The sequence below is a fragment of the Sorex fumeus genome, unplaced genomic scaffold (genome assembly GCF_029834395.1).
Source record: "Sorex fumeus unplaced genomic scaffold, SorFum_2.1 ptg000063l, whole genome shotgun sequence".
In the NCBI taxonomy this organism is placed as follows: domain Eukaryota; kingdom Metazoa; phylum Chordata; class Mammalia; order Eulipotyphla; family Soricidae; genus Sorex; species Sorex fumeus.
In genome coordinates this window covers 8,973,235-8,999,164 of record NW_026606120.1, presented here as the reverse complement: position 1 = coordinate 8,999,164, position 25,930 = coordinate 8,973,235, and the positions used below count along the sequence as shown (strand labels likewise).

The 25,930-nt window shown below is 49.5% G+C and overlaps 2 protein-coding genes across 2 annotated transcripts in view; both read right to left on the bottom strand.

Moving 5' to 3' along the window:
• Positions 1-25,930, bottom strand: part of LOC130035217 (class I histocompatibility antigen, Gogo-B*0101 alpha chain-like) — a 77,361-nt gene that overhangs the window by 31,920 nt on the left and 19,511 nt on the right. The window lies entirely within an intron of this gene.
• Positions 4,684-7,433, bottom strand: LOC130035221 (HLA class I histocompatibility antigen, B alpha chain-like). The gene is made up of 8 exons (XM_056126787.1): positions 7,367-7,433; positions 6,811-7,080; positions 6,358-6,636; positions 5,703-5,978; positions 5,462-5,578; positions 5,065-5,097; positions 4,882-4,929; positions 4,684-4,734 (listed from the first exon to the last, which is right to left on the bottom strand). The coding sequence occupies exons 1-8, from the start codon at positions 7,431-7,433 to the stop codon at positions 4,730-4,732; spliced, it is 1,095 nt and encodes a 364-aa protein (XP_055982762.1). The 3' UTR covers positions 4,684-4,729.

The following is a 25,930-nucleotide window of genomic DNA, read 5'->3' as shown; positions in this document are numbered from 1 at the left end:
ATTGGGAGTGGAAGGAATGTTAACTTGTAGTTTCTAGGTTTGGCATCAAGAGGCTTTGGGGCCATGATGGAACCTCAGATACACCACAAGCCCCAGAGGTTTCCCTTCCGCAACTCTCTGCCCTGCTTCCGATCCTGATCCTAGGACTGCTCTGAAGGCACCTTCATCCCATGGATGTCCTCCTCCAGGACAGCATCTCAGCTTGAGTCAGACCACAGCCCCGGCCCTGCAAAGTAGTATCGAGCAGAGCAGCGGCGCCCCCGTGTGGCCATAGCGCCAAAAGACACTTCAAATTATGCTTCCTAGCAGGGAGCTCTCCAGAGCTCCCAGCAACAGAACAGGCTGTGTACAGCAGGGGGCGCCCTATCTGGCGTCAATTGAGGTGTCTGAATAGTTCCCCTAAACATGCTCACATAGAGGCTCCTCCTCTATATAACTGTGAGCACTGGCTTCAAGTGTGAGTAAGCAATATGTACATGACAAATCTTTGTTAATAAAATTGTAAGCCACAAATCTTTATCAGTAATTTTTTTTTAAAATTTAAGAATATACGCCCCATTCGCTCTCAACGGAACGACCATCTCCGAATGCAACAGCTATGTGTACCTAGGTCGAGAAGTCAACATGACCAATGACCTGGCACCCGAGCTGTGCAGGAGGAAGATAGCGGGTTGGAACGCCTTCAAGAACGTCGAAGAAATTGCTAAGAGGACGAAGAACCTCCGGCTCCGGGCACATCTCTTTGATTCCACTGTTCTTCCTGCATTAACATATGCCTCAGAGACCTGGGCCCTACGCAAACAAGATGAGAACGCCATTCAGGTCTCCCAAAGAAGAATAGAAAGAGCTATGCTTGGAATATCACGTTTCACTCAAATGAGAGAACGAATCCGGAGTTCTGACATCCGTCGACGATCAAGGATCAGGGACGCTGTTTCATTTGCCAAGGTGTCGAAAATCAGATGGGCTGGTCACGTAATGAGATTTAAAGACGACCGTTGGACTAGAGCTGTTACTGATTGGATTCCACGGGATGTCAAAAGACCGCGTGGCCGTCCACCTACCAGATGGTCAGACTTCTTCGTCAAGATCATGAACGATCGGTTTGAGGCCCTTCATGTTTCCGGAGCGAACAGATGCCATTGGGCTACACTAGCACGCGACAGGGACAAATGGAGACGTTACTGGCACCCGCTCGAGCAAAACGATGACTAAGGGGAAGTTAAGTGATTTTAAGTGAAGAATATACAACAACAATAACAACAACAACTTCAGTTTCTTGTTAAGCACCTTGATCAGAAGGCAGAAAGGTCGTTCGTAGTTGGTAACTCGGGGTCTCGTTGGGGTGGAAAGGAAAGGGCGGGCTCCACCCTCATCCCATGAGGCCTCGCATGTCTCCTCACTAAAGACCCAAACCTGACTGTCAAATGGCCTCTGGCGATTGGTGACCACCGAGCCGCCAAGGGGAGCAGGTGGAGGGACAGCACCTTTTCTCCCCTGGGGTGGCGTGGCAACAGTAACCTACTGTGCAGTCCGGACGCATTTCTGCCAAAAGCTACTGGGTTCCCCGATTTTTCTGAGTCTCTGGGATCATGGCCATTAAACGACTTGATCAGGAGCCAGAGAGGCCATTCGTTGGTGGCAATTTGGGGTTTCGTTGGGGTGGAGGGGAAAGGGCAGGCTCCATCATCCTGTTAGGCCCCGTGTTTCTCGTCACTGCGTGCCCAAACGGACTGTCCAGTGACTTCTGGCAGATCGCGGCCACTGAGCAACCAAGAGGGAGAAGGCAGAGGGACAGTACCCTTCCCCCCCTGGGGTGGCCCGGCGACAGTAACCTACTGCGGGGTCCGGACACATTTCTGACAAAAGCCGCTGGGTTTTGAGATTTGTTTCTGAGTCTCTGGGATCATGGCCATTAAGCAGTTCAATCAGGAACCACAGAGGCCATGCCTACAATTATATAGCTGAGTCGGAGGTGGTTTGTGGATGTGTCTCCCACATACCTAACTTTTGGCCGTTTACTTTCTTTTTTTTTTTCTTTTTTATTAGTGAAACGACATGAGGTACAGTTGTAGATTTACAAATTTTTGTGCTTGGATCTCGGTCATACCCCGATCAAATACCCATCCCTCCACCAGTGCCCATTTTCCACCACCAGGATAATATCCCTCCCCCCCCCATCCTCCCATCCCCCCATCCCCCCCTGCCACTGTGGCAGGGCATTCCCCCCTGTTCTCTCTCTCCTCCTGGGCGCTGTGATCAGCCAAAGAGGCATTGAGTGGCGAACATGTTCAGTCCAGTCTACTTTCAACCTGCATCTCCCCTCCTGGGAGGATCCTCCAAACACCCTCCACTTGGTGTTCCCCTTTCTATCTGAATTGTCCTTTCCCCTAGAATATCCAGCTGGCCTCTAAGTTATGGAGTAATTCTCCTGGTGTTGCTCTCAGCTATTCTTGGGTATTAATCTCATATTTTATTATTTTATATCCCCCAGATGAATGCTATCTTTCTATGTCTATCCCTCTCTTTCTGACTCATTTCGCTTAGCATGATACTTTCCATATTGTACCACTTGTATGTAAAGTTCATGACTTCATCTTTTCTAAGAGCCATATAGTACTCCGGCCGTTTACTTTCTTGGTAAACATTGCCCCAAGTTTTTGGAGTCTGGCCAAAGGCACAGCAGCAATTTTGGGGTATCTGTAAATCTGAAGGCGCCATCAGGCTGCTGATGTACTCACCTCACAGGTACAGATTGACCTGCTGTCTGCACTATACCCCCTTAGGAAAAAAAATATTTAAAGGAGAATTATCAGAGACAGTGAACTTGTTTCTCTTAGCTAGAGTTTTATCATCTCTGCGGGAACAGCAATTCCAGTCTAGGACCTCAATTGCAGTTAGGGGCTTATTTTCTCAAATTTCAGATGATATTGATTTTCTCCTTCCTTCTTTCTTTCCTTCCTTCCTTCCTTTCTTCCTTCCTTCCTTCCTTCCTTCCTCCCTCCCTCCCTCCCTCCAATCGTTCCTTCCCTTCTTTCTTTCTTTCTTTCTTTCTTTCTTTCTTTCTTCCTTCCTTCCTTCCTTCCTTCTTTCCTTTCTTTCTTTCTTTCTTTCTTTCTTTCTTTCTTTCTTTCTATCTTTCTTCTTTTGGAGCCACACCCATCGCTGCCCAGGCTTTTCTCCTGGCTCTGTACTCAGGGATCACACCTGGTGGGCTTGGGGGACAATATGGGGTGTTAGCGATTGAATTTAGATTAGTTGTGTGCAGAGCAAACAATCTACTTTCTACTCTTGCCCCCAAGTGATGTTATACACTCTATTTCATGCTAATATTAAAAATATCTATAACAGTATATGAACATAAATGACCAATCATATATATCTTGCTTGTTGTTAAAACCATATTGACAGGAGGTAGGAAATGAACAAAGACTGTTATTGGTGAAGCATTCGGGAGCCTCTCCTCCAGTGTTAGAAAATGTCAGATGAAGAGAGAGTTGTTATTTGAGCCGGTTCAGATCTCTGCCCCTGAGATAAAGCTTGGAGACTGAGATTTGGAGGGGAGAGATGCTCAACCAGCAATTGTCTGGGACCCCAAGGAGATGTGCACACCAGGGGAGACTAAGTGTCACTGAATGAGGGAGCCCCCACCAGCTCTGGGTTGTCTTAAGACACTGGGTTCACCCAACCAGCCCCCAGTGCTGAACCCTCCAAAGTATTGTGCTGCTCACATCCGGCAGAGGTAGAGCACTGATTACCCCATGCACATTCCTGTTTCTAGTTGACATTGTCAATGACTCCTGGCTGTTCTTCCCCTGTGGGAAAGTTATTCCATGGGACATTTAACAGAATGCGGACCCTAAGGAGTGTTGTTTTAATCTGTGCACTTGATTCATTGACTCAGTGACCATTTATCCTACCATGTGGGTTTGGATGAAAAGATCATCTTTGTGACCTGGAATTTCTAGTTCCATGTGTTGTTCTAATTTTATTTCTATGAAAGGGGTTTTGGGGAAATATTATTAGGGTGATTGCCAATTTGTAGCTTAAATTTTGTGACCAAACAACTTACACGCACTATAGGACGGGGCCACCTGTGTGAGACCTGTCACTCCAGTGCCCAAATCTCCATTTGATCTCTACGCATCCATGATGGACAGTGTCAGGTAGAGACAACACTCCAGATGCCTTCCCACATTTTCAGCCTCTGTTTATACTCCTGGAACTGGACAGTTCACCTTGCTAGGAGTCAGAAATCCTAGGTTTGCATCCTTGCACCTGTCTGTCCCTCTCCCCCCAATTCCACTCACAGCCTCTCCTGTCACATCTGGGACAGACTCAAATCAAAACAGAAAACACACGGAAGGTCTCAGGATTTCCATTTGTTCCTTCTCAAATTTCAGGGATTTCCTTTATTAACCCTCAGTCCCACAAAACAGGAATTAGAAAAGGGGAAATCAGATGCTTATTTCAGTAGGGAAGAAACATTATTCAGGAAAAGAAGCTAACACAGAGATGGCTAAGTCCTGTCTCTGATGGCCCGGTCCAGAGCATCAGGAAAGAGAACACACTTCAGTGTGGGGAGGGCCCGGTGGGCAGGGATGGGCCAGTCTCTCCCATCACAGTTAGTGACAGGACACAGAAACGTTCAGGTCCCAGGGCAGAAAGATAATCAACACTTCTTGAATCACAACATTGGGATGTGAGGGAACGCAGCGGGGCAGCTGTCTCACACTGTAAGAGAGAAGAATGAAGAGACCGAGGTGAGTCACAGAAGTGGTGACATCCTGAGCAAGCTCCCAGCATCCCACTCAAAGAACCCCCAAACACAGTCCTGTCCCCTCTGCCCAATCCTGCCCACTCCAGCCTCCAAAATCTCACCTCTAGGGTTCAGGAGAGACTCATCATAGCCCTGGGAACTGTCGCTGTCTGGGGAGGAACAAATAGGACAAGGTCAGAGACACAGGGGATGGGACTAGAGAAGGAACTAGGGGTGCGGGAGCTCCCCATGGGCTCCGGTCTCTGTCCCCAGGATTCCAGGGCGTCAGCCCTGCCCACACTTACTTGCAGCCTGAATGTACTGTCCTCCTTTCTCACCTGCGGGAAGGAACCAATCAGGGAAGGTCGGGGAGAGCACTGGGTCCTAGGCCACAGAGCAGCTCTCTAGGCCCAGACCCTAGAACTGACCAGCCTCTTCTGGCAGTCTCTGCTTAGCAGGGGCAGTCCCTGTTATCTGGGATCCTGGGAACCAGGTTCATCCCCAGCTTATGGAGGTGAAAGTGTCTTTCCTGAGCAAACTTGAGAGCGGCACACACAGGGGGAGTGTGAGCAGCAGCACAGGGGTGGGTGGTGCTCCTGCTAATGAGGCAGAAGAACTAATATGGGGGGACCCCTGAGGTGGGACAAGACTCAACACTTGCCAGGATGGCCAAGTTTCCCCCAATCGCTTCCCCCGTCTTGCCTGAGCGCTTCCTCCTGCTGATCACAGCTGCCACCACAGCTCCAGTGACCACAGCCCCGAGGAAAGCCAGGCCAACAATGATGCCCACAGTGAGGATGGTGGACTGAGAAGGGGGCTCTGGGAAGGAAGGAAGGAAGAAGAGGGTTTGACCACCAGCCTCGGCCTGACCCTCAGCAGTTCTCCAGAGGGGCCAACCCTGATGCCCCTGAGAACAGGCTCTGTGCCCCGTCCCCCTCCTTACCCCATTTCAGGGTGACAGGCTCCGGCAGCCCCTGGTGCTGCACACGGCACGTGTATCTCTGCTCCTCTCCAGAAGGCACCACCACAGCCGCCCACTTCTGGAAGGTTCCATCCCCCGAAGGCCTGGTCTCCACCAGCTCTGTGTCCTGGGTCAGGTCCTCCCCATCACGCTGCCAGGTCAGGGTGATCTCGGCAGGGTAGAAGCCCAGGGCCCAGCACCTCAGGGTGACCTCACGGTCAGAGAAGGGGCGGTGAGTTATGTGTCTCCTGGGGGCTTCTGAGGAGGAAAAATGAGAAAATTCACACTTTGGGTCACTTCCAAGATGAGGTTCAACAGGATAATTGGTTTGGAATAGGAGGTAAAGATCCAGACACAAACTTGGCTGGAAAAACTGGATAAAATTCTAATTCCTTGGAAAGTTGTAGAACAGGGTTTTGGGAAGTAGGTTGGGGTCTCTCAGGACACACTGACTCTGGTCCTGCCCTGGGGAAGGGCGGATCTCTGTGGTACAGAACATGGAAACCAGGTGGGTCCGTCCCTGTCCTGACTGAAGAAGGGGCGCTGGTCTGACACTGAACCCTGCTATCTTCCCCCCTTGTGGGTGTCGGCCCCGCCCAGGGGAGATCAGGGGTCCTCACCCTCAGGGACCTGGTACCTGCGCTCAGCAGCGTGTCCTTCCCGCTCTCCAGGTATCTAAGGAGCCACTGCACGCACCTGCCCTCCAGGTAGTTCCTGTCGTACTCAGCGTCACCCGACTGCTCCTTTTTGATCTTGCTGATCCAAGCCTGAGTGCCTGCAGCAGCTGTCCAGGAGCGCAGGTCCTCGTTCAGGGCCAGGTAGTCGGCGCCGTCATAGGAGAATTGGTTGTACCCGCGCAGGAGGCGCCCGTCGGACCCCACGTCGCAGCCGGACATCCTCTGGAGGGTGTGAGAGCCTGACCCGCCCCGCACAGATTAACCTCGAACCGAAAAGGAAACCGGGACCGGTCCCCGCGGCGCCTCCCGGTCAAGGTCCAGGGCTGGTCCCTTAGCCTTGGGGACGCTCGGACCCGACTCGGGGCAACCTAGCCCGTCCCTGGGTTGGCCCGTCCCTGCCCGGCCGCGCTCACCCGCCTCGCTCTGGTTGTAGTAGCCGCGCAGGTTGTTCAGGTTCACTCGGAAATCCTGTGTGGCGACCTTGAAGATCCCCGTCTCCCGCTCCCAGTACTCGGGTCCCTCCTGCTTCATCCACGGCGCCCGCGGTTCGGCCCTCGGACTCGCCGAGTCGCTGTCGAAGCGCACGAACTGCGTGTCGTCCACGTAGCCGACGGCGACGAAGCGGGGCTCCCCGCGACCGGGCCGGGACACGGCGGTGTAGAAATAGCGCAGGGAGTGGGGGCCTGGGGGAGGGGAGGGAGTGAGACCGGCCCGACCCGCCCCCCGCTCTCCCAGGGGCCAGGGTGAGGAGAAGGGAGGGGGCTCGGGAGACGGGAAAGCGGGGGAGCGACAGAGAAGGGCGAGACTTAGTGGTGCAGGAAGAGTTGAAGGTTGGGGGGACAAGGAGGAATATTTGGGGGGCATCCCGGCAGAGAACGGAGAAACTCCTTCTCGGCGGTCCTGCACAGCAATTCCTAGCAGTTTCCACACTTCCCCCGCAACGAACCCCACTCTCGACCACGCACTCACCCGCCCGGGTCTGGGTCACGGCCAGGGCCCCCGAGAGCAGGAGCAGGAGGGGTCGCTGCTCCCACATTCTGGAATCAGGCGGGTTCTGACTCCCTTGTGGTTGCAGTCTGTTTATAACGGGGAGCGTCGAGGACGCTGATTGGCTGATCTAGTCAGCGACACCCAATGGGAGTGAGGAATGGGGACACGTCACGAGTATCCGGGCAGAAGGCGCTGACATCAGCTGCTGAGGGAGAAGTGAAACTCTGAGACCAGGAATCCCCAGGACTGATCTCCTGCGCCCAACACCACCCTGGGGACACTGGGAGCCACACCTGGGACGTGGGACTTCGCCCTCTCACCTGCTCCCTCACCTGATCTTTGTCACACTGTCTCCCCGTGTTCAGGGCTGACACTGACTCAGGATTTTCCATGGTTTTCATTTTAGCACCTCGCTGCAATCTTACAGGTCCATTAGGAGCCCAGAGGTGCTTCTGAGCGTTCAGGTTATGCCTATCAATGTTTGCCATGCGAGGAATCTGAGTTAAAGACTTTTATTGTTGGTGGTGTTTAGTTGTTTTTTCTTTTCTTGTTTTTGTTTTTTGTTTTGTTTTGTCTTTTGCACCATCAGCACTCAGTTGTAACTCCTGACTCTGTGCTCTGTGCTCAGGGATCACTCTTGGCAGGTTCATGGGATCTTATGTGCTGCTGGGAATCAAATCCGTTTTGGCCACAAGCAAGTGCCTTACCTTCTGTAATTTGTCTCCTGCAGAGTTCAATCCTGAAAATGACTTCAACGGGAATAATATTAACAACATATTAGTGGTAACAGGTAGTCTTTTGAGGGGGCAAGGGGTCACGCCCAGTGTCACTGTCTCTGTACTCAGGAATTAGTCATGGTAGTCCTTAGGGGAACATATGGGATGCCGGCAATAGAATCTATTTCTGGCAAAGTGCAAGGAAAGCACCTTACTTGCTTTACTATCTCACCAGCTCTAGAAAGTCTTTTGAAGATAAACCACATTATATTTTTGCCAGGGACCAGTCCCAGCTGAGCAGGCCTGATCCATGGACGCCATGAGGACAAAGAAAGAGGCAGAAATGGGAGAAAAAAGCATGTGGTAAGGGGTTCACAGCCTGTGCATTGAGCCCTGACTCTTCTTCATGATTCATATTTATTACTTAGAATCCATGATCATCAGAACAACATTCATTGTGCAAATACTGAGAATTGTATATAATAAAATATGTATATATAATATACAAAATAGACTTTTACACATTCAAGGGCCTTAGTCCACGGGGGAAAAATCTTTGTAATGGGATTTCATGAGGGGAGATTCTTTCGAGAGTGGAAGTAGAGGAAGAGCAGATACAGAACCCTCCCCTCCACCACCCTCCACCCCCGCCCCCCCCCTCCACCAGGGCAACATTCCACCTCTAGTGCAAGTATTCTGGGTTGAAAGGTTCCATGAAGGTATCATAAGGGTCCCATAAAGAACCAAGGGGTCCCACAAGAACCTTTTGTCCATCTCCTTTATTTATCTAGTCCCTGAATGTTTTTTTTTCTTTTCAGCATATAAATGGCCTAGTTCTTCAATCTAGCCTCCTCTTGTAGTCAGGAAAGCTAAGCTAGTTCTGTGAGTTGGGGACATGGCTCAACGGTAGGGCATAGGTCTTCCACATATGGAGGCAGGGGTCCATCCTGCCTGTGCAGAAACAAATGAAAGCTTAGTTTTGTAAAAAAAAAAAGAAAGAAAGAAAGAAAGAAATATTGCCCAAACACTGGAATGGATTTTTATATTTTGAATATGATCTAACAAATATTTTGTAAGTGTCTTAAAATTTAAAGTATTTTAAGTAATGTTTAAAAACTGGACACATACGGAAGAATTAAAAATATTCTTAAGGCCAGGGTCAGAGTGCAGCAGGTAGGGTGTTTACCTGACATACAGCTGACTGGGGTTCAATCCCTGGCACCCCATATGGTTCCCTGAGTCCCCCTTGGAGTAAGCCCTGAGCACTGCCAGGTGGGTCCCAAAAATAAACAAACAAAATTGAAAGTTTCACACAGTTCTTAGTGTGAGCGTTACAGAGGGATTCATTTTAAAGAAACAGTGTGGGAAAGAGAACAATAAGGCATAGGTACTCTTTGGGAGTGGATTAGGTGAAGGAGGAGAATTAATGTGAATAACATAAGTAGCATAAGGAGATAGTGGATGGTATTGGGCACTTTGGTGGTGGTGAGATACAGAAACTATATTAACACTGTACATGTCACTTTAATTACAACAATAGATATATTAGTATTACAAAATAAAACACATGTATTGAAATAGAGAAACTGAGGAACATGTGTCATCAGTGGTGAAGGTGACCATCATCACTGATGACCAAATGGCTCCTGCACTTCCTGAAGTGCTGTTGAGAATGACACTGTGTGTCTGTGGTCTTCTGACACCCCTAGCCTTGGCCACCACACAAAAAACTGAGGGACTTTCTCCAATGTATAGCAAAGCAGATTTCTTACAATGCCATGTCATCCCAGACAAAGAGGATCTGAGACCGACTCAGCTGGAGGCTCCTTTGGGAGACATGACTGGGAGGTGCCTTTGGGAGACAAGATTGGGAGACATCACTCTGGGTACATGATCTTGGGGTACGTTCCAAGGAAAGCAAAGAAAACAGTAACATCCAAATACAGTGTGGAGATTCATACAGCGTGGATGATACTTTCCTGACATGTACTTACTTACTAGTTGTAGAAATGTCATAGCGATAAAAGATGAAGAATGTTCCTAAGAAATGGAACAGGGCGTTTAAGGAAAGTTCCCTTGTAGTCTCTAGGTTTGGCATCATGGGCTGGAGAAAGAAGTTCTGGGAACGTTTTGGAACCCCAGGCACAGCACAAGGCCCCAGACGTTTCCTTTCCTCTACTCACCGCCCGGCTCCTGAGCCTGACCCCAGAACTGCTCTGAAGGCAACTTCATCCTGGATCTCCTCCTCCAGGTCAGCATCTCAGCCTGAGTCATACCACATCCCCGCCCCTGCAAAATAGGAGCGAAGAGAGCAGTGGCGCCCCCGTGTGGCCATATGGAGAAAGAAATCACTTAATCACTTAAGTTCCCTTTAGCAGTCGATTTGCTCGAGCGGGCGCCAGTAACGTCTCCATTTGTCCCTGTCGCGAGCTAGTGTAGCCCAATGGTATCTGTTCGCTCCGGGAACATGAAGGGCCTCAAACCGATCATTCATGATCTTCACAAAGAAGTCTGACCATCTGGTAGGTGGGCGGCCACGCGGTCTTTTGACATCCCGTGGAATCCAGTCAGTAACAGCTCTAGTCCAACGGTCGTCTTTAAATCTCATTACGTGACCAGCCCATCTGATTTTCGACAACTTGGCAAATGAGACAGCGTCCCTGATCCTTGATCGTCGACGGATGTCAGAACTCCGGATTCGTTCTCTCATTTGAGTGAAACGTGATATTCCAAGCATAGCTCTTTCTATTCTTCTTTGGGAGACCTGAATAGCGTTCTCATCTTGTTTGCGTAGGGCCCAGGTCTCTGAGGCATATGTTAATGCAGGAAGAACAGTGGAATCAAAGAGATGTGCCCGGAGCCGGAGGTTCTTCGTCCTCTTAGCTATTTCTTCGATGTTCTTGAAGGCGTTCCAAGCCGCTCTCTTCCTCCTCACAGCTCGGGTGCCAGGTCATTTGTCATGTTGACCTCTCGACCTAGGTACACATAGCTGTTGCATTCGGAGATGGTCGTTCCATTGAGAGCGAATGGGGCGTCAGGAACAAGGCTGTTTCTCATAAACATTGTCTTCGTAAGATTCAGCTGTAGTCCTACCTTTCCACACTCACGGTCAAAGTCGGCCAGCATTTGTGCCGCTTGGCTGATGTTTGGTGTTATTAAAACAATGTCATCAGCAAAGCGGAGGTGGTGTAGTTGCCGACCATCTATCTTCACTCCCATTCCTTCCCATTCCAGTCATCGCATGATGTTCTCGAGGGTGGCACTGAGGAGTTTCGGTGAAATGGTATCACCCTGCCGCACCCCTCTCTTGACATCAACGATCACTTCTTTGTAGAATGGTGAGATCCTGGTAGTGAATCCGCAATACAGCTCACGGAGGATCCTGATGTATTGGGCTTGAATGCCCTGATTGGCTAGGGCTTCAATGACCGCTTCCGTCTCAACAGAATCGACACTACTTCCACTACCCAGCCGTTGCCACACTCCAGGACGCTTTCTGGACCCGCGTGGCAGCTCCTGCCGAGACCCACGCACGACTGAAGACCCACAGAACAAGATAAGCGGAACTCTCTGAGACCTTGGACTCCAGGCTCGGTGGACCCAGGGACAGAGCTTCTCTGCTTGCTCCCACCACCACAGGTGACAAAGGGATTCTAATCAGGAGCCCCACCCTACCCTGCCCTGTCTGCTTCCATCAACCACCCAGGGATCGAATTGTGCACAGGAGACCCACCCTACCCAGATAAATACCCCACTGGCAGACTTCCACTCTCGACACTACTTCCACTACCCAGCCGTCGCCACACTCCAGGACGCTTTCCGGACCCGCGCAGCCGCACGCGGCCGTGCAACACATCATAAGACACTAAATACCCATCTTCTGGAATTGTCGTACCATATTTGATAGGGTTCAAATATGGTAACACCTACAAGGGTGATTAGAGGTCGCCCCAAAAGCCTCTATCCCTCTCGGAAAGACTGGCAAGCTACCGAGAGTATTCCGCCCGCACGGAAGAGCCTGGCAAGCTATCCGCTGTGTATTCGATATGCCAAAACCAGCAACTACAACTGGTCTCATTCACCTGACCCTGAAGGCTTCACCGACATGGCAGCACTGAGAAGGATGAGAAAGGAGAGGCCGACAAAATCTCATGGCCGACCTAGGCTGCCACACGAAGGAAGACAAAAATGATCGTCTGTACTTTCAATGGAGAAAGAAAACTCAGTTTTAATGATGTGCCCTCAGCAGGGGAATCTCTGGGTTCTCAGCAACAGAGCAGGGTGTGCTCACTAGGGGGAGCCCTATCGGCGTCATGTGCTGTGAATAATTTCCCTAAACACATTCACATGGAGGGCTCCTCTTCTTTCATAACCTTGAGCCCTGGCTTCAAGAGTGATTAAATGACCCAAAAGGAGAGGGGGGGGGGGAGAGAGAGAGAGAGAGAGAGAGAGAGAGAGAGAGAGAGAGAGAGAGAGAGAGAGAGAGAGAGAGAGAAAGGTACCTGCACAGAGGCAGGGGGTGGGTTGAGGTGGGGGTGGCAGGAGGGATACTGGGGACTTTGGTGGTGGAGATCACGCACTGGTGGAGGGATGGGTGTTCAATCATTGTATGAGTGACACTCAATCATGAAAGCTTTGTAGCTGTATTTCATGGCAATTCAATAAAATTTTTTTAAGAGAGTGTTTAAACAACATGTGTGTTTGAGAGAAATCCTTGTTAACTGCATTGTAAACCATAAGATCTTAATCAATAAAAAATATATAAGTACAAATAAACAAAGACTCCAGGCCTTAAATGCTCTACCCAGACCAGAGTGAGCCCCACAAACATACTGCTGCTCTCCCTGTGCTGAGATAAGATGTTGATCCCCAGGTCTCTGTCATTTACACTGCTGGTGACTCCATCGGAACCAACTCTAAAATTTCATCCCTAGGATGAGGTGGAGGAAGAAGGAGGAAAAAGAGCCCCAGGGCCCTGGACTAGGAATATAGGGGAATGTCTCCTGGGGAAGTGAGAGAGAAGGAAATAGTGACTTTAGTGGATGGAGGCCAAATAAGGTGGAGAGGGAAAAAACAGAGGAAAGGGGCAGGGCAGGGCCAGCTAGTGGACACCTGTGGGGAAGGGATGGACTCTGTGTGCATCAGGCACAGGGGGCGGAGTAATAGAGTCTGCTTATCATCTGAGGTCAATTATTGAATCAGGCGTTAGCTCTGTAATTGACTGGCAAACTACAGTTAACTCTCAGGCATTTCCCCATGCTTTGAAGTATGACATAACTCAAACACAGGGAAGTTTAGAGAATAGGGGAAAGGAGAGGAGAGGAAGGGAAGGGAAGGAAAGGAAACTGGAGTTGAGGAGAGGGGAGAGGAGTAAGGACTTTTCCCCTCTAGAGTAAGAGCCATTTACGCTGATGAGCCGTGCAGCCTCGAGGGGTCTCCTCTGGACACTGGTCCTTCAGTTTCCAGAGTTCCATAGAATGTGAAAGCAACAGCTGTAGGTTACAGCATGTGCTACCTGGAAACTTTTGTGGGAGAGGGGATAAAAAAATCCAGCATCTGAAAGGTGGTTATATATTATTTATGAAATCCTGACAGGAGCAGCACTGTAAACCACAGTGCAAAACTTAAAATAGTTAGGGCCACAGTGACAGTACAGTGGGTGGCGTGTTTGCTTTGCCCACAGCCCACCTGAGTTCGGTCACAGGCACCCCATACGGTCCCTTGAGCACCACTGGGAGTAATTCCTGAGTGCAACGCCAGGAGTAATCCCTGAGTAGGGCCAGGTGTGGATCAAAAAAGTGACTCTCTGAGAAGCAGACTGGTGGGTGGGAGGCAAAGAGGCTGCGGGGAGGGATAGGGGAGAGGGGGACTGGAGGAGATGAGTGGACACTAGTGAAAGGATCAGTGTTGAAACATTGTATTCCTGAAACCAAATCATGAATAACTTTATAACTTCACAGTCACTAAATAAAAAGAGAAAAAAATTGCAGCTTAGATTAACAGTCTCTGAGTGTAATGCACAGACGTGACAGTTGGTTCTTAAATATTTTTCTGTCAGTGACACAAAAATCTTCTTGATAAAGCAACACCCCCATGTTTGTTTGTGTAGGGAGAGAGTGTGGCAGAATGTCTTAACGTTGGTGCATTAAAAAAGAAAAAACTCTATAGTGCTGGAGAGGTAGTACTTACCGTGCATGGAGCCAACACTCCCGCCCCCAGTTCAACCATCTCCCCATCCCTAGGAAGGAAATCTGCCCTTTGATGACACCAAAAAATGCAGCTGAAATAACTCTTGGCCATGGGCTGTGCGACTTGGAGGAAGATGAATTCTCTGCTGTTTTGTCCCGGGAAGGAAGTTTCGCTCGCACATTGATAGACAGACATGAGGATGCAAATGCAAGGCACTCTATTGCTAGCTCTAGCTAGGGTTCGAGTCTCATCCAGTGCAGTGGAGTCTTGACAAGGACCCTGACTCCGAATTCTGAGCAGTTTATGTAGGATTTGATTACATAACCCTTGGTTTTCTAGGAACTGGCAATGTTTCCAATTTCTGGTCCCTTTCCTGTCCTGTGACTTTAGGGACCAACACTAAGTTTCCAATTCTTGATCCCAGTCCTGTCCTGAGACTCTACTCCCTCGGCCCTCTCTGCTTGGATGGCCGCCACTGCCCGTGCCCCCTGCTCTGATAGGTTGTTGCCACAGGTCAGTTTATTTGCCTGGGGTGATATTGTTTTCTGAGAAGTAGGAACTTTCTGATGGGAGAAACCGAGACTTAGGCCTGCTGAATTTCCATCTTAAAGTGAAGCTTGTCATGGCTCCACTTCAGTCTCATAGTGGGCAGTACATGCAAGCACAAATAGCACACACGAGCACATGGGCTCGGCGCACATACACACATAGCACACAAGAGTACGTGAGCAGGGTACGAGCACACAAAGCACACATGAGCACTTGGGCAGGTCGCGCATGCGCAGGATGAGAGTCTTGTGAACATGTATTGCGGCCAGGACCATGTTCCCCAGAACGTCCCAGGCTGGTGGTCCTGAAACAGAGGCAGGAATCAGCTGAGCTGCCCGCAGAGGTCATGGCCCCTGGCAACGGCCTGGATCTGCTGCGTGTGAGCTAGCGGGTGCGGCAGCCGAGTGGGGGTGGGGGTCGGGGGGCTCAGCAGAGCTGTGACATCAGCGTTGAGTTTTCGATGACTGCAGAGCCCAGGCTGTGGGCTGGAAGCTTCTCCCACCTTCAGGTCCCATGTGCCCTGAGGTCACCTGAATCTTGGCAGCTCCTCTGTGCCCTTTTGGAGCCGAGGTTGGTGCCTCCTCGGGGGTTCTGCTGCACCTAAACCTGAGGATGTTTCCTCCTCCACCTGTTGGACCGACAAGGCTCCAGGGTATGAAGCCCCCAGCAGAGGTCAGTGGGAGTCTGGGAGAGATCGTACAGGGGAAGGTGTTTGCCTTGCATGTGGCAGACCCTGGTTTGATTCCTGGCACCCCAAGTGTGCCCTAAACTATGCCAGGAATGATCCCTGAGCACAGCTGGGTATGGCCCAGACACCTAATTAATTAATTAATTAGCTGTTATAGGAACCATAGAGATAGTCCAGGGGTCACGGAACTTGCCTGGAATGGTTTGAGCCCCAGCACCATGAGTGGTCCAGGAGCCCCTTCAGGAACCCCTGGGCACCACTGAATGTGGCTCAAAAACAAACAAAACCATAATACACCGCAATTACACTGCCACCAGCACTGCTCCAGAAAGTTCCAGAGCCCCTGGGGTAGGAGGCTATTGCCCACTTTGGGAAACTCTGCTCTGGAAATGACACCGGAACATCCTTCTCTTTCTCTTGCCATCCCACCCCTTCTCTGCTGCACCTGCAGGCAGTCCCTGGAGGACACAGGGAACCTCATTTCCCTCTTCCCCACCCCCATCCCAGATTATTAGCAGAAACCACAGGAAACGCCCTCAGAAGGTGTCAGAGACCTGTCAGGGAGCCTCCAGGCCACCCCACACACCCCCAGCGCGGGATTCCCATCTCTCTCCACCCAACACCACGGATGTGCTGAGGCACCTCAGGATTTGGCTGGCAGATGCTTGATACCCCCCAGTTCATGGGAAGGGTCCAGCACCCGCAGAGGAAAAGCTGGTCCTGTGAGTGTCCAGGTGCCCCCAAGTCAGGTTCTGAGCACTGGCCTTGTGTCAGTCAGGAGGAGTTCGGTTGGAGCATTGGGGAGCTTACCTGTGGCCCCAGAGTTGGGGGTGACTGCCCACTGCCCTGAAGACCACATGTACACATAGCACACAAGAGCACAGCAGATCAGACCTGCCCAGGCTCACGCTGGAAATCACCTCCAGCTCAGGGGGTGTTGGAGCTTCTGGTCAATCCACATATACTAAGTCCTGGACCTTAAGTGCCTGTTCAGGGCAAAGATTTAAGATTTACATTCACCTCACATTCCTGGTGGCTCCAACATGCTGGTGCTGGGGCCTCTGTATGAGCAAGGCAGGTGTATCTGGGCCTCCCAGGGGCTACGTGACTGATCTGGAGGTGCCAGTCTAAGTCAGAAGTACTAGCTTACAGGGGAGCGGGGATGGAAGGCAAGCCTTGGAAAGCTTCCTGGAGGAGGTGCTGTCCAACACCTGGAAAAGGAGTAGAAAGAAATGAACTGAGCACCAAAAGGTAAGACTTACCCAGTGAGAGAACCATGTGGAGAGCTTGGTTAAATGGAGTTGAGTGGATGTTCAGGGGGCCGCAGGCAGGAGAGGGGAGGCGTGTGGCCCTATAGGTAGCTGCTGAGCCCCCCAGGGGTGATGCTACAGCAGGTGTCCTGACTGGGCACGGAGTGACTGGGACAGAGGGGAGGGCTCAGGAGCAGGCCCCCACCTTGCAGCCCCTGTCAGACACCTGCAGCCAGGCAGCTGCTCCTGTCCCCATCGCATGTGACCAGCTGGACTGGGTCAGGTCTGGGGCTACTGACTCAGGCCCTGCTGGCCAGCTCAGCATCCTGCTGGCCCCGGGCCTCTTTGTGAGACACTGCAACTGACCACACCCTGGACGAAGACTTCAGGGTACTGGGGGTCCTGCTATCGGGGTCAGCACAGGCAGGTGCTCTTTCTGGGCTCCAGGGATCCAGCGCGGTCCAAGGTAAGCTGTCATACAGGAGCCTGAGGTGTGGGGTGAGGGCTAAAATCCACACATCCATCAGCTCTGTCCTGCCCTCAGGTTACACTGGGGGTTGGGGGGATGTCTGTGAAGCTGGTCTCTGTCATCAGACTGGAGTGCCCCCGAGATGGGGCTTTCACAGCTCTGGGCTGACTCACTCATTCAGCCCTGGGGCTCGTGAGCTTTCCCCCTAGTGTGGAACCCCAGAGCACCCTCTGACACCAGCCTCGGCTCTGCATGTGGATCCCAAACCGGAAGTAACAGCCCCAGCCGGGTTCCCCCCTGCCTCCCGTGTCCCTGTCCCTATCTGTCCTCTCTGCCTCCATGTGGGCCCACCCTTGCAGTCAGGACATGGCTGTGCTTTCCCCAGGCGTGGCCCAGGGCCCACTGACATGAAACCAGCGTGGGCCCCCCCCTCTGGGGGGTGCTACTGCTGCTGGTGTGCAGGCAGGGGGGGCCTCCGTGGTGGGACCCCCAGAAGACATCTTATACTACGGGACCTTCCCGTGGGGTATGTCCATTCCTGGGTGGTCTGTCCACTCGTCTGCCCACCCATTTGTCCTATCTGTGGCTTGCTAGAGACTTTGGTTATTTTAACTTCTGGACAGAGAGGATGGAAAAAAGAAACCCAGGTAGTGGCTGGGAAATAAAAGGCTTCTTAAGGCCTTTTAAATTTTATTTTTCGTGCATTTAACTGAGGGGCTGGGTGGGAACCTGGGGACTTTGTGAAGGGAAGGTCACACTGGTGGTGAAATTGACTTTAGAACATGGACTTCCTGAAGCAACTGAAAAACAAACAACTCTGTAAATCATGGTGCTTGCAGAAAGTGTCCCATCAAAAAAAGTGCTTCAGGAGTTGAGAGGTACATGCAGTTGGGTTCTGTCTGCCACACATACACCTCAGAGCACCACGGGTGTGGCACTGGAGAACCTGGAGCTTGCTCAGAGGCCTTCTGAGCACTGTTTGGAAGACCCCACCCCAAAATAGGAAGGAAAAAGGACAAAACTAATTCAGAACCTAAATGCTGTTCTGGAAGAGTGAATCCTTTACATTGTATGTATTCAAATTGTCTTCTCTGACTCATCAGAAGCTTGATGGATTTTCATATTTTCTCCTGCCTTTAATCTGTTGTTTTATGTGAAATATATGGAAATAATAAGCCTTATCCAAATATGTAGGGCTGATATTTTTAACAATTGTGTCCATTAATTATGAGCAGTAATTATGAGGGTAAAACCTGTTGTTTCAGGAAATGGGGATACATGAATATTAGGACCTAAATCCTTATAGATGTATTAGGGTTCTAAAATCATGTTTAATATCCATTTGGTAAAAATAAAATACCAATTTGGTAGGTGAGATATGGACGCAAATTTGGTGTGTTAATGAGGATCCTAGGTGGATGTGGTCAGCGGGAATCCAGGCTCCCATGGGTGAGGCCTGGATTCCACCTGGGTACCCAGTATGGGAGACATGAGACAGCAGGTGGGAGAGGACATGGGGCTGACAATGGGTTAACTTGGAAGCGTTTGTTTTGACTTATTTAGATCTCTTTAGGGGTCCAATCCTCTTCAAAGAGGAGTGGACCTTGGACAGGGCAGGACCATTGCTGTCCTGCCCCTCCCTGGGCTGAAAGAGCATCCAGGTCCTGATGAGAGAGTGGAGAGATGATGGAGCAGTTCTCTCCTCAGACTCTTTTTATACGGGGTGAAAGTGACATAGGGACCAGACATATTGGAAAGTGAATAAGGTGATTGCTTTGCTCACTACTGACCAAGGTTCTATCCGTGACAGCTCACCAGGAGTTACTCCTGAGTAGAGCCAGGTATGACCCAAAAACCAAAAATATGAATAGAATATAAGATGATCTCATCATCTGAGCATGGTGTTGCGGAGGGACCTGACTGGTTGGCAGAGGGAGGAGGAAGTGTGGCAGCGCTCAGGAGGTGAGAGAGTGAATGGATTGGGAAATGGACTGTGGGAGGGCAGGGCTGGACTCTGCTGGGCTCAGAGACCCATGTGGGGAAGCAGGAAAGGACATGTAACAGACTTGTGGAAAGTGCAACAAAGTAGCCATGGACATGAGGATACAGTTACTGTCACTAAGGACACACAGACCTTTCACCCCAGTCTCAGGAGCTGTTATTCTGTGGAGCTCCTGCAGAATCTCTCCCTTTCTTTGTATCTGCTCATTTGGGGCAGGGTGGGGGAACTAGACCCTGCTGTGCTCAGGGTTACTCCAGCTCTATGCTTGGGGGTTGCTCCCAGGGCTGCTCAGAGGTCTCGCAGTCTGGGTGAGCCTGGGCTTGCTGCACACACAGCCTAATCCCCGGCCCTCTGAGCTATGGTATCTCACTGGTCCCTGGGCATGGTTCATTGTAAGGTCTGGTAAGGTCTGATGTTGTAAGAAGGCTGTTTAGAAGATTCTTTGATTGCTGATTTATTTCTGTCCCTTTCCTTCCCTTTGTTGTCACTGCTGTAGGTGCCTTCACTGGTGCTCACACACTTGATTGTGGTGCTTGCCGGGGCCACACACTTGCTCACAGTGCTCACACACTGTTCAGTTGCAGTACAATTTAGGTAACATCATTTAGTTGTGGCGCTCCTGCACACTTGGTTGTGGTGTCAAAGACAGACCTATTTTGTGTTGTGGGGCTGGGGATCCCACAAGACAGCATCACCAGGATCACACGACGAATGTGGAATGGTGCCGGGGGTCTAACTCATGCTGTCTTATCAGCAGGGCAGACAGTCTACACTGAGAAACATTTCCAGGCCCCAGAATGTCTACACAGAGCAATATTTCAGACATTCAATCTAACCTCCTCTTCTAGTCAGGAAAGTAAAGCTAGTTCTTTGAGTTGGGGATATGACTCAGCGGTAGTGCACAGGCCTTCCTCATATGGATGCAGGGTCCATCCTGGCTGTGCAGAAACAAATAATAGTTTAGTTCAGTGAAAAGATATTGGTCATGGGCTAGAATGGAATATTATATTTTGAGTATGATCTGACAAATATTTTATAAGTGTCATAAAATTTAAAGTATCACCATATCACTGTCATCCTGTTGTTCATAGAGCCAGAGTGAGCCCGAGTAGCATACTGGTGCCCTCACTGTGCAGAGATGAGGTATTGATTACAAGTCTCTGTCACTTATTCCTGCTGCTGATGATTCCACTGGAATCAACTCTAAATTCTAAGTTTTCATACCTAGGATGAAGTGGAAGATAAAAGAGGTTAAAAGCCCCAAGGCCCTGGACTGGGAATATACAGTGAATGTCTAATTAAAAAAAAGTGAAGGAGGGAGGAAATAGTGATCTTAGGGCATGGAGGTCAAATGGAGTGGAGAGGGAAGAAGCAGAGGAAAGGGTCAGGGAGGGGCTGCTGGTGGTTGCCTGTGGGGAGAGATGGAGTTTGTAAGGATCTGGCACAGGAAGCAATGGGTAGGGTGAATTTGTTGCCTGGAGGGTACTCATTAGAACAGGAGTTAGCTCTGTAATTGACTGGTAAACTATAGTTGACTTTCAGACATTTTCCCACACTTCGATTCTCCATACTTTGAATTATGTTGTATAACTCAAAACATTAGAGGCCGCCCCAAAAGTCTCTATCCCTCTCGGATAGCCTGGCAAGCTACCAAGAGTATTATGCCCGCACTGTAGAGCCTCGCAAGCTATCCATTGTGTATTCAGTATACCAAAACCAGTAATTACAGTGGGTCTCATTCCCCTGACCCTGAAGGCATCACCAATATGGCAGCATTGAGAAGGATGAGGAAGGCGAGACTGATAAAATCTCAAGGCCCAACTAGGATGCCAAAATAAAGGAAGACAAAAATGATTGTCTGTACTTTCAATGCACATATGCTAGCATCAGATGCATTTATTGAGGACCTGATGGTACAAGTGCGAAAGATCAAGTTTGACATCATTGGTCTGATTGAGAAAAGAAGGCATCAATCACATCACGCTGTTTTCAACACTGGAGAAGAATTGTTCCTCGGAACATGAGATAAAAGAGGCATTGGAGGCGTCAGTGTCCTTGTCCACATGAACTTGGCCATGAACATTGATTCATTTGAATGCCTAACAACCCGAATCAGACATTTACACTTGAATATATGTGGGTCACTGCTGGCAGTTTCTATCTTCATTGTCTACACACCAACATCCAATTATGATGAAGGAGAAATTGAGAAGTTCTACATGGAGCTAGAGAAGTTCTATAAAGAAGACCACACCTTCTACAAGATCATTGTCAGTGATTTTAATGCCAACATAGGACCAAGAAGATCAGCCGAAGAACTCCAAATCAGGACCTATGGCCTAGAATGGAATGAACAGGGTGAGAGACTGTCTGAGTTCATCATGTCGACCAAGACCATCTATGGTAACTCACAGTTCCAGAAGTCCGAATCTAAATGTTGGACATAGGAGTCTCCTGGTGGACAGTGCCACAACGAATTAGACCACATCATATTCAATCGACGGTTTTGCCTGACCAATGTTGCTGTTGTCCCAAAATTCCAAATGGGATCGGACAACCGTCTCCTTCGTGCAAAATTCTGCTTCACAGAGCGGGGAGAAAGGGCTGCAAAGTTTAAGAAAAGAAATCCCAGGGGGTATGGTGCTGCCAGCAGGTCAATCTGTACCTGTGAGGCGAGTGCATCAGCAGCCTCATGGCGCCTTCAGACTTCCAGATACCCCAAAATTGCTGCTGTGCCTTTGGCCAGACCCCAAAAACTTGGGGCAAAGTTTACCAAGAAAGTAAACGGCCAAAAGTTAGGTATGTGGGAAACACACCCACAAACCACCTCCGGCTCAGCTATATAATTGGAGGCAAGGCCTGTTTGGTTCCTGATTGAACTGCTTAATGGACATGATCCCAGAGACTCAGAAACGAATCTCAGAACCCAGTGGCTTTAGGTAGAAATGCGTCTGGTCTCTGCAGTAGGCTACCGGTGCTGGGCCAACCCAGGTGGGAATAGGTTTCGTGCCTTGGCCTATTCCCCCTGGTGGCCCAGTGGCTGCCATCCGTCTGAGGCCACTCGATAGTCACATTTGGGCCTCCAGTGATGAGACACACAGGGCCTCACAGGATGAGGGTGGAGCCGGGCTTGTCCTCCCCACCCCAACGAGACCCCAAGTCATCGCCCACGAATGGCCTCTCTAGCTCCTGATCAAGCTGCTTAACGGCCATGGTCCCAGAGACCCAGAAACAAATCTCAAAACCCAGTGGCGTTTGGCAGAAATGCATCCGGACTCCACAGTACGTTACTGTCACCGGGCCACCCCAGGGAGGAAAGGGCATTGTCCCTCTGCCTGCTCCCTCTCGGCGACTTGGTGGCTGTCATCCTCCAGAGGCCATTGGAAGTCAGGCTTGGGCCCGCAGTGACGAAACTTGTTGGGTCTCACGGGATGGGAGGGGGGAGGTGGAGCCGGGCCTGTCCTCCCCACCCTAACGAGACCCCAAGTCATTGCCCACAAACAGCCTCTCTGGCTCCTCATCAAGCCGCTCAACGGCCTTGATCCCAGAGACTCAAAAACAAATCTCGAAACCCAGCGGCTTTTGTCAGAAATGTGTCCGGACCCCGCAGTAGGTTACTGTCACCGGGCCACCCCAGGGGGGAATGGGTGCTGTCTCTCCGCCTGCTCCCTCTTGGCGACTTGGTGGTTGTCATCCTCCAGAGGCCATTGGACAGTCAGGCTTGGGCCCGCAATGACGAAACTTGTTGGGTCTCACGGGATGGAGCGGAGGTCGAGCCAGGCCTGTCTTCCCCATCCCAATGAGACCCCAAGTCATCACCCACGAATGGCCTCTTTGGCTCCTCATCAAGCTGCTCAACAGCCATGATCCCAGAGACTCAGGAGCAGATCTCTAAACCCAGTGGCTTTTGGCAGAAATTCCTCCAGATTTAAGTGTTAAAATTTCAGAATTTCAAAACCACATGGCCCTACTGCAGCCACACGACATCATATGTTATTCATAACCAGCAATAGAACACAAATTGTCTATTGTTGCCTTTTCAGCAGATCTGAGTGTTGGGGTAAAATCTTAAATAATGGTGGGTCTGGTGTCGAAATAGTGAATGTGATCAAAGTAGAGAGAGAGTAATGTAGAAATCATCTGCCCCACAGGCAGGGGGAGGGTTGGGATGGGGGTATACTGGGATTTTTGGTGGTGGAGAATGGGCACTGGTGTAGGTACGGGTGTTTCATTGTATGACTGAGACTTAGACCCAAAAGCCTTGTAACTGCTCTCACGGTGATTCAATAAATAAAATTATAAAAAAAATGGAAAAAGAAAAAAAAGTAAGGTGGAGTTTATGCACAATTCAATCAGCTAATCAGTGGCTGAATAAATAGCAGTACTCCTACAAAAAAAAAAAAAAGAAATCCCAGAACGACCACGAACTGGGAGCTCTTTGGCACTATTGCTGCAACCTGGAAAGATGCTGTTGTTGACAACATTGACGAGGAATGAGATCGACTGGTTCAGCACCTCCATGATTGTGCGAGGAATGCCAAGAGAGAGATAGCCACAAAAAAAAACGCCTGTCTTCAAAAACTCTTGAGCTTATTCGCCAACGTGGTTTGGCGCATGCCTCAGGCAACCACAAGCGAATGTCCGAGCTCGCAAAGCAGTGCAGAGATGCGATCAAGGAAGACCTCAAAGAGAGAAGAGCAGAAGTGCTGGTAGATGTGGCAGAAGCTGGGGAAAGCATTCATAATGCCTGCCTGTCCTTCACCAACTACAAGACCAAGATGACTGCCCTCCGACGTTCTGATGAATCTATCACATCTTCCAGAAGGGCAATAGAGAATACTATCCATGACTACTACTCAGATCTCTTTGATAGCCATGTCCTTCTGCCAACATACCAAATTCCACAGGATGGATATGTTTTTTTTAAATTTTTTTAATTTTTAAATGTTTTTATTATTAGTGAAACACCATGAGGTACAGTTGTAGATTTACAAATCTTTGTGCTTGGATCTCGATCATACCACGATCAAATACCCATCCCTCCACCAGTGCCCATTTTCCACCACCAGGATAATATCCCTCCCCCCCCATTCCCCCATCCACCCCTGCCACTGTGGCAGGGCATTCCCTTTTGTTCTCTCTCTCCTTTTGGGTGTTGTGATCAGCAAAAGAGGCATTGAGTGGCGAACATGTTCAGTCCAGTCTACTTTCAACCTGCATCTCCCCTCCTGGGAGGATCCTCCAAACACCCTCCATTTGGTGTTCCCTTTTCTATCTGAATTGTCCTTTCCCCTAGAATACCCGGCTGGCCTCTAAGCTATGGAGTAATTCTCCTGGTGTTGATCTCAGCTATTCTTGGGTATTAATCTCATATTTTGTTATTTTATATCCCCCAGATGAATGCAATCTTTCTATGTCTATCCCTCTCTTTCTGACTCATTTCACTTAGCATGATACTTTCCATATTGTACCACTTGTATGTAAAGTTCATGACTTCATCTTTTCTAAGAGCTACATAGTACTCCATTGTGTAGATGTACCAAAGTTTCTTTAACCAGTCATCTGTTCTTGGGCACTCAGGTCTCTTCCAGTTTCTGGCTACTGTAAAGAGTGCTGCAATGAACAAACAAGTGCAGATGTCACTTCGGCTACACATTTTTGCCTCTCTGGGATATATTCCCAGGAGTGGTATCGCTGGGTCAAATAGGAGCTCAATTTCTAATTTTTTGAGGAACGTCCATACTGTTTTCTAAAGGGGCTGAACCAGTCGGCATTCCCACCAACAGTGAAGGAGTGTCCCTTTCTCGCCACATCCGTGCCAGCAACGGTTGCTTTTGTTCTTTTGAATGTGGGCCAGTCTCTGAGGTGTGAGATGGTATCTCATTGTTGTTTTGATCTGCATCTCCCTGATGATTAATGATGTAGAGCATTTTCTCATGTGCTTTTTTGCCATTCGGATTTCTTCTTTGAGAAAGTTTCTGTTCATTTCATTGCCCCATTTTTGGATGGGGTTGGATGTTTTCTTCTTGTGGAGTTCAACCAGTATTTTTTATATCCTTGATATCAACCCCTTGTCAGATGTGTATTCGGCGAATATTCTTTCCCATTCTGTAGACTGTCTTTGTGTTTTGGTCACTGTTTCTTTGGAGGTACAGAAGCTTCTTAGTTTAATATAGTCCCATTTATCTATCTCTGTTTTCACTTGTTCAGCCAGTGGCGTGTCATCTTTGAAAATACCATTAGCCTCAATGTCATGGAGGGTTTTGCCAACTTTGTCTTCAATGTATCTTATGGTTTCTGGTCTGATGTTGAGGTCTTTAATCCATTTTGATCTTACCTTTGTACATGGTGTTAGGCAGAGTTCTGAGCCCATTTTTTTGCATGTAGCCGTCCAGTGATGCCAGCACAATTTGTTAAAGAGGCTTTCCTTACTCCACTTCACATTTCTTGCACTTTATCAAAGATTAGATGATCATATGATTGAGGGGAGATGTCAGTGTATTCAACTCTGTTCCATTGGTCTACAGTTCTGCCTTTGTTCCAGTACCATGCTGTTTTGATTATTACCGCTTTGTAGTAAAGTTTGAAGTTAGGGAAGTTGATTCCTCCCATTTTCTTTTCCCAAGAATTGCTTTAGCTATTCGTGGGGGTTTATTGTTCCATATAAATTTCAGGAGTGT

Bases quoted from the DNA above. Each gene is read 5' to 3' on its own strand.
- LOC130035221 (XM_056126787.1), bottom strand. From the start codon at position 7,433: ATGTGGGAGCAGCGACCCCTCCTGCTCCTGCTCTCGGGGGCCCTGGCC. The intron at 5,979-6,357 runs GTACCAGGTCCC...TTTCCTCCTCAG, and splicing joins GGACACGCTGCTGAGCGCAG to AAGCCCCCAGGAGACACATA. The intron at 4,930-5,064 runs GTAAGTGTGGGC...GTTCCTCCCCAG, and splicing joins ACAGTACATTCAGGCTGCAA to ACAGCGACAGTTCCCAGGGC.